The 9,075-nt window shown below is 37.1% G+C and overlaps 1 protein-coding gene across 1 annotated transcript in view; it reads left to right on the forward strand.

Moving 5' to 3' along the window:
- The first annotated feature begins 1,152 nt into the window (after positions 1-1,152).
- Positions 1,153-9,075, forward strand: part of LOC104618360 (double-stranded RNA-binding protein Staufen homolog 2-like) — an 18,832-nt gene continuing 10,909 nt past the window's right edge. The window contains exons 1-2 of the mRNA XM_010283934.1: positions 1,153-1,308; positions 6,205-6,312. Of these exons, the coding sequence (XP_010282236.1) occupies positions 1,255-1,308; positions 6,205-6,312 (162 nt within the window). The 5' untranslated portion in view covers positions 1,153-1,254. The remainder of the gene's footprint in view (positions 1,309-6,204; positions 6,313-9,075) is intronic.

A 9,075-nucleotide genomic window follows, 5' to 3' on the forward strand; every position in this document is an offset into this window, starting at 1 on the left:
AGACCACAGAGCGAAGAGTATGAAGCAAATTCGCTCACCTAGGTAGAGTATAATGGGAGAACTTTCTTTGGAAATGTTCTCTTAAAAGATTATAATTTTAACAGTGATGAAAACGAATCATCTGTGCTGACTTGCTTTTTCTGAGTCTGGCAGGGTGATGGAGTACTTTTTTCCTGTAGAAACTGCTTATGTGGACAAGCTCTTACGTTTGTAGTTGTCACAGTGCTGTGACAGGACCTCCCAAACCCTAGAATGGAATTACGTCTCTTCATTTGCTGCTAGCGAGAGACAGGTTTCAGGGTAGGGAGTATGGGTTGGGTTAGCTATTTTTATTACTGAAAATAGAGATGTGGCGTTGATGATATGTATAAAGATACTGCTTTCTTTGAGGAAATAACTGTGCCAGTTCATAGGAAAACGTTCAATTTTTTGCATTATCTTTCTTTCCGTGTCATACTCAGAACAACAAACGCTGTCATTATATTTGGAAATTTTTCTGTAGGAAGGACAGAAAAAAAAGGGAAAATAATGTGGTGGTGATTGCTGCTTTTCTTTCAGTGCCTGGAAAATGTTTGGCTATTACCGTGTTGGAGGAGAGCTTCTCTGTTACACTTTTGGAAGAGAGCTTCTCCTTATCCTCTACGACAATTTCAATACTTGAGCTCTAAAAAGAGGCTAGAAGTACGTTCCAGGTCCCTGACCCTCTGCTGTCTGACGTTTTGTTGTCCCTAAGAGCTGAGCTATGCCAGCATGTTTTAGATGAGAGACCTCACAATCCTTCTTCCTCCATGCCACCTTTCTGTGGGACAGGAGTTGTCTTCCAGGCATGGCTTCCACTGGAGCTTTCTGATCTCCTTATATTTGACCTCAAGACTCAAACCGAGAACAGAGCTGGGCTGTCGGGCTGAAGTACAGTAGGGCTCATTGCAGACCCCTGCAAATGTGGTTGAAGAGTCAGTTTGCATGTAGGAGCTACCCTCAGAGTTACTGATGACCTTGATGAGGAACAATCCATGTATTTGAGTGTTAGGTCTTACTCTGTGAGAAAAGATAATGTTTTATCCTGAACTACAGCTCTGTATTACATAAAATTGATGGTTAAAATTCGTAACTTGTATTGTTGTTTTCTTTCCATTACTTCTTTCCAGGTATCACTGCCCAGTGCCTAAAATTTTCTACGTCCAGTTAACTGTTGGCAACAGTGAGTTTTTTGGTGAAGGAAAGACTCGTCAAGCTGCTAGACATAACGCTGCAATGAAAGCCCTTCAAGTTCTCCAGAATGAGCCTATTCCAGAAAAATTACCTCAGGTTTGTGTTTCAAAAAACTGTTCCTAATCTTCACATTAAGATACCAAATCCAACAACTTAATTGACAGTTTTTCAATGTTTAATATTTTTTTCATGTTAACCTCGGTAAAAATAAGTAGGCATTTTAAAGATGGGATTGTCAACAATGATGAAGTGAAAAATAAAAATCAAATAAGATATTTGAGATTATACCAAAAGTGGAGAAAATGTCCATTTAATTAGTGGCTTCATGGAGAATGAATTATTAATCTTAAATGTGTGTTGTGCCGTGAATATTATCTTTACAGTTGAAATGACTTGTCTCCAATGTACCTAAGAACCTGACGGAGCTCACTAACAGCTACATGACTACAAAGTCTGATGGTTTTAGGCTTTTAGCCACTTAGTACCTTTTTAAAGAACTAGCTTTCTCACTGCTATGTTTGTAAGTGGTGTATATTGCTACTTAAAAATGAAAACGTTGTGTCATACTTTAAAAATATTTAACACAAAAATCATTCCCAGAATAAGCTTTGCAAATTGAAAGGACAAATATAATAAAATTGCCCAGTCAAATAAGCCAAGCTAAATGCATGAGGAGACAATCTTTTTATTTTGTACATTCTTTATGATAACGCCCGTTGAACTCCTGTGTGCAGTACAAAACATTACTACCTTCAGTGTTATGTGTGATTGTTTTGAGCTGCTTTTTAAGAATGGAAGTAATTTTCTGTATTAAAAAAAACTTTCTTCTTTCTGCCTCACCCTGCATCTACATCTTGGTTTTGGTCCAGAGAGAGTTTGATCCACCCTTTTGTTTTGCTATACTGTTTTTCTGGATCAGGAAATTATCTTCAAAATCACGTACTATAATTAATATTGATTTAAAAAAAACCATGAAAACTATTTAAAAAGATTATGTAAAGTCTTAGGAGGAATCCCTGTTTTCTTTCTCATTGTTAATTCCTTTCTTTTCTCTTTTGGTTTCCAGTCAAATATCTTGGTTGATAATGAATCCTTAACACAAACCTGAGTGGGAATCTCATATTATTGAAACATATTTTTAGCTCAGCATATTCTTAGTTTTTCAAAATTGTATGTTTAATATTATATTTTAGCAAAAGAATCTTTGAATTCAAGATATCCATTAATCAGAGTGGAAATTAAACCACTAAGTACATAGGATAATAAGTGGTAGACAGAAGTAAATAATATATATAAGTAATATCAATATATACCTGGTTTATATACTGACTTTTCAGAACCCATGTACATATGTAATTTACCTAGCAAAAGTAATAAAATCTTTAATTAACATTCTTGCCCAATTGGGTCTACTTAGTGTCTATTTACATCAATGTCTGTTAGGATGTACAGGCTTTTAGAAGGTGTAGTCATGGCAGATTGAGTTTCCTAAATTCTTGTAGCGTGCTGTAGCGTTGCCTCTCTTGTGAGCTGATGAAGTAACTTCTCTTCACCACCATAAATTATATATGTAAACTGAATCAAATCCACAGTTAGCTATGAGAAAGATAGGGAAGACTTGTCAGGAGACAATACTGTAGATTAGCTGAGACATTCACATAGTATTTGCAAGACCTGTGGGAGCACTGTGAGTTTCTGGTGCAGCAGTTGAAGACCAGTTGGGATACTGTAGGATCTCAATAGCAGATGTCTGTGGGTAGGAGACTAAATTGAGTCCTCAGTCAGGAAAACCTGTGTGACTTAGTCATGCTGAGGGTAAAGGGAGATGGTTGCGGGCTAGTCATGAAGAAGCGTCTCTGTCACTTCATGGTTGTAGGTGACTGGAGAAGGCTGGAGGTATCACTATGCCTAGGTCATGACAGAGTACAAAGACCTGCATCGTGTGGAGCTGAGTGTAGCTCTCCAGAGAACTGGAGGTTGGTTGAAGTACAGTTTAAGGGCTTCATGGTGCCAAGGTTCAGGCTCCTCCCTGCTGCTGGTCTGCTTCCTTCAGCAGAACTGACCTGCTTGGTGGGTGTCAGTTCTGGAAGCCATGGAAGATGATTGATTCACCATTTCTCAGATATCATGTGTGGATCAGAGCCAGTACACATTAGAGTCTGGCTGGCCTCAATTACATAACTGGATTGAGCTTCTTTCTTCCCCAGTCACTGCCACTGTGCTTCCAAGGAGAGCAAGGACGGGCCAGCGGGTACTGATTGAGCCCTGCATCCCCTTAGTAACTCAGTGAATTTCACTGGAATGGGATCTGTTACATAGCATAGTAAATACATGAGTTTGCTTTTTGGCCTTCATAACCGTGTTTGCTTAATGCAGCCTTCTATATATTCTTCTTTCATTTTGAGATACCCTTTTTTCCTTTAAAAAAAAAAAACCTTAGTTAAGGATAAAATCTTTTATCCATATTAAACTACTGAAGAGGAATATTGCCATCTTAATACTTCATTGCACAAACAGGTAGAAGAGCATAAGGTGAGCAGAAACAAGAAGCGATCAGCAAACAGGGCAGGGTTACAGGTGAATGTGAACCTGCTTTCATGAAAGAGCTATTGTGTGTCTGCCAAAGCAACTCTGCTGTCTCGCGGCTGTGAGGCTAAGAAAGGCCTTACAATTAAAGTGTCAGTTGTGGAATGAGGATTAAATTTAAATCCAAAGTACTTGGGACACTTCTGATATTTTATCATCCTAAGGGAAGTCATATGACTAAGACTTGAATCTTTATTGCTCAGGACGAACGTCTAAGCCTTAAAGTGTATGATCCTCCCTATTCTCCACTCACGGTTAGGCTGTACTGTGGTGGAAGAAGATGCAAGGAGTTAAATTGTAAGGGCAGAAGGTACAATCAGGGATTTTATGGACCCTTTTTGTTTGTATTAATCATGAAATTTTAAACAGTAATTTCTACATTAGACTCTACATATCTGGTTAAGCTAGAGTATAGCTAGAAAACCTAAACATTCTTGACTTAAAGTCATGGTGATAGTCCAGTGGGCTTTATACTATTTTATGCAAATTATGCCAGTGATTGATTGTTCCCCATTTCAAAGATAATTTGCAAGGTATTTCTTCTAAATTAATTTAGCTTCATTTTCTATCTAACTGATATTTTGTTATCTTTGCTGAATGTAACATAGAGCTATAAAAAATGTCTCCCCCATACACATTTACAGGTCATGCTTAAGTAAATTTTAATCTTTTTATAGAACTGATTGTTTCCATAGTGTCTCAGTGTAAAGTTATTTCTTTGTAATCAGTAGTTCATCTTTGTGGCTTTTTTGTTAGCTTTTCAGTTTATCAGTGGCCTTTATAAAACAAAAACTTAACTGAATAAAATACTGAGTAAGATTCTCACTAGGGTTTTTTACAGAATAGTAGTACCCCACTCTTCATGTTTGATATTCTTTATATCCCCAAAATATATTTTTACTTTTAAATATTGTCCTTTTAACTCTGTTCAGTTGATCTTTCTCAGTGAACCTAATCAATGCTTTGCCTGTCCTATAAATAATGACCTGCATTCTTGATTTCAGTGGTACTTTATATTTCATTATATGAAATGAGCTAGAGGTCCTACATAATTTCATTCTAACTACTTTTGTTACTGCTCTGCACTGCACCCTTTTTTTCAGCAGGTTCTATAAACTCTGTAAATGTTTGTTTTATATTTAGCATTGTATCAGTGTCAGGGATGTAAATTGCTTTTTCAGACGCAAAAATTTTGCAACCATTTAATGGGACAAAAAGTGCTCCAAGTCTGCATGCTGTAGCTGACTGCTGAATTTTTGGTCCTGCATTATCTTAAAGATTAATATATGAAGAGTTAACAAATGGTAGATAAAAGATTGGTAAATTTTATTGTTAATGTGAACAACCTAATGCTTTTTAATGTCATAACTTCAGCATCTGCATTTGTAGCTACGCTGGTGGCTGAAGATTTACATCAGACTTTGTTATGTAAGATGGGAACTCTGCAGGAATCCACCTAATTCACCCCAAGTTTCTTTGATGTTTACCTCCACTAATAAAAAATTAGGAGCCTGGCCAAGGTTACATGCTTGTTGAGAGATCCCAGTTTGAAACATTCAGAGCTTTGCCGTTTGAAAGTAGCTGAAAGTGAAACCTCTGAGAACTAAGGAAGATGTGGCCTGGGGGACAAACACCAAAAGGTAGCGGTTGCAGAAGGCAATAACCCTTTGATCCCCATGATGGTGGTTGTCTTGAGAAAAATAAGACTTACCTAAAGTGTAAAGCAAAGCTGAATTTTAGGCAGGATAATGTTTGCATGTGCCTTTTGTTGTTTTATCTCTTAGCCTCTCTGTTTATTATGTTCCTATGGATAAATAAATAATGTTCTGTGTTGAGCAAGCTGTTCTCTGTCACTACCTTTTCACACTGGTCAGAACTCTCAGAGGGAAGTCAATGGAGGGGCCATTAACCAGCTGGACCTGCTGAGGACACCTGTAACCTGGTGACCCAGTCAAAGTGTGGGGATGATTCACTGAACTTCTTCTGAGAGAAGTACAGTCTTGTGTACTTTCCCAGAAGTACAGAAGACTTCTTCCTTGCCTGGAAGGAGTACCCACAGAGAGACTGAGAAGCAGGTTCAAAGGATCTGTTTGATCCTCATGCTTGACACAAGAAGTGTGTATTCAGATGATCATTATCCATGTCATTAATAAGACTAAAATCCATGAAGTTATTTTGCTATTTATAAATTAATGTCTATGTGTTCCTTTGTTATGAAGCATAAGTGCATTGCATATGGCTTCACAGTCAGCAGGTGTCTGATAATGGGGTGCTGAGATGGATGTACAAATGCTGATTTACAGCATGACAGGAGAACCCAAAACTCCTTGAGAAATCGGAGGAGAAACATACATTTTTTTTCATCTTCTAAAAATTGTAATATGACTATGTATTCTTCATTTTCAGAATGGAGAAACAGGAAAAGAATCAGAAGAAGATAAAGATGCAAACAAGTCTGAGATCAGTGTAGTGTTTGAAATTGCTTTGAAGCGCAATATACCTGTCAGTTTTGAGGTATGTGTTACATATTTATTTGTTTGCTAAGAAAGTATTAAAGAAAAGGTGCCACTAAAAATCAACACAGTTAATAATATTAATACATTATGAATACGACATTTAAATTCATGCAAATTATATATAAAAAATTGGTAGTCTATCAGAGTCTAAGACACTGAGTTTTTACTATTAAATTAGATGCTCTTTCAGAAGTATTAGAGACCTAATATTTGGTTGCAAACAAGTGGATGGCAGAAAGACAGTTCTGTATGCTGTGGGATTAGAATCAGTAGCCACCCTCAATCTGATTTGAAATAATCTTCAAAAGTCAGCCAATGTCTTTGCTTTAACTGTAGGCATTCATACACTGCAGAAGTTCCCACTGAGATACTTTGCATCCAGTGTGCTGTTTTCAGAATGTCACGAGTATCTTTTAATCTTCCACACTGTTTGACTCCTTATCTATCTCTCCTTAAGCCTTCATGACTTTTTTTTTTCTCATTTCATATGATTTTATCGATGAACCTGCTTCTGACACCTTTGTTTACCTTAAGTAACAAAGAGTATTTGGAATAGCTCCAATGCTACCAATGAACTAACTACAGGAGAATGAGTGATAGTAGCAGGAAAATTTTTCCGATGAGAAAGTTCTTATACAAACTGGTTGTAAAAATCTAACATTGATCTGGTATAAACCACCAGACTTTCAAGCTGGCTTTTTTTTTTTCTTTTTTTTTTTTTTTCTAATGCAGAAAGTGCTAATATAAGCAGCTTTTTAGAATTTTATTTTTCTTCTGTTTGTTTTACATTTAAACTGAGTACATCTGAAGAACGTGGGTAGTTCACAAGTGGGACTTGTGATGGTTATTTTCTCCACTGCTTTTTCCTGTGGAAGTATAGGCACATATTTGCATGCCAAAAAAATAAATTATGCTGTGGCATGCCTTACAGTGTTCTGTATGCAGTTTACTGGTATGTTTGGCCCGTATCCATGAATTGGCCAATGTCAAACAAACTATTTGGACCTGCTTAGAAATCTGAGAGAAATCTCTCAGAAGGTACGTAAGAGGGCTGAAGACAAAGAATATTGGTTTTGACTAAGGAATTCCTCAGTATAACAAACGCCTGTGTGCTTCATATACGTGGTCTATGTAATATGGACTTATTAGAAAGTTAAGAGAATGTAAAATCCCAAGGATAAAACTGGGGTGTCTTGGGGGTGTTGGTGTATCAACTTGCAACTACATGGGAAGAACATAACTCTTATTTGAGATCAGACATAATGGAAACACATACATGTGTTTCAAAAAGGAAGCTCATAATTAATGTTTCAGTTTTCACACATAATTTTCTACCTTAAGTATTTAAAAGTATTTGGAATAGTTCCATACAAATCAATACACTAAAATACAGGGAGATGTATGGCCATGGGTCACAGAATAGCTTGGAGGTTGGAAACAAAAGAGGGATAGTGCTTTGAATGTCATCTTAACTTCATTCCTGTGTTTCAGCTTATTTAAGGGAGAGCATTTGGTAAGGAGAGAATGAAGGCAGAGATACTTAGTACAGGAGAAGTCTAATGTGTCACTTGCCAAAGAATGTTAACGACATTGAAAAAAGACAGTTTCTTGCTCTCCTGACAGGTTTTGTGTTATTTCCTGCCTTTAAATCTAAGTATAGGTGACATTCTTAAATAAAGTTTTAATTGAACTTGGTACTGGCTTATATTTCAATAAAACCGCTAAGCAATCATGGGTAATTCCCAGGATCTGATGTTTCTAATAGGATTTTATTTACAAATGGTTTTGTGTTATTCCAGGCAGGCATCAAAGCTTTCTCCAGCTTTTTTTTCACATGCGATAGCTATAAAATGATCTGCCTTTTCTTCATCTGACGAAGCTTTGGCCAATGTTCCAACAGTGCTGTGTTACGCAACGAAGTAATGGTCATAAAGATATGTAAAGTTCTATGTAAACATGTCCTCAGAATTGCATGGGGGGTGGAAAACAGGAAGAGCATGCAGAACCCTGTGGGTTTCTTCTGTCTATCCTGTTTCATGTAATATGGCTAGTTTTTGTTGCCTAGGAACTTTAGGATGAGTTTCAAGGAATTTGTGTCTATTAAATCATTAACCAAAATAAAAGCATTCAATTCTAGCAAAGGTCAAGCTTTACTCCATACTTATCACTGGTGCATCCTCAGCTAACCTTTATTCATCAACTTTGAAGTCAAAATGCAACTTCTCTAAGGCATTTGTGGGACCCAGTGAACAATTTTTAAGGAGGGATACAAAACTGATTGCTGTAGGAATTGTTAGAATAGCTGTAAAATGCTCATTTTGCATCTTCTTCCTTCCTTGACAGTAGGCTAAGATCTTGCTTTTTTTCCCCAGTTCTTTTGCAACGTATATGTTTTTATTTCCAACTTGTCAGTAAGGAGTTGGGTGAGCCTAGAAGACATAACTGAGGTTAACAGCTTCAGGTATTGGAACATGGTGGGGTGTTTCAGATTGCTATTTTATTTTCAGTTTTGGTTTTTTTTGATTGGAGCATTCTTTCTTGAGAATAGCAAATACAATAATAGTTTTTTCTCATTCTCAATATCAGGAGTGAGGGCATAGAGTGCCTGAACAGGCAAATTTTCTGCCCTTTCATCCTCTTCCAGTGCTCTGCTGGGAAAAAAAAGTTGCAGTTTCGGGTGTCCCAGTCTTATCCCAGCGAGGCAGAGATTCTGTATTTTGAACCAGGAACAGACCAAATTGCTGACTCTGGGAGACTGAGC

The sequence above is a fragment of the Phaethon lepturus genome, unplaced genomic scaffold, assembly GCF_000687285.1.
Source record: "Phaethon lepturus isolate BGI_N335 unplaced genomic scaffold, ASM68728v1 scaffold1333, whole genome shotgun sequence".
Lineage (NCBI taxonomy): Eukaryota > Metazoa > Chordata > Aves > Phaethontiformes > Phaethontidae > Phaethon > Phaethon lepturus.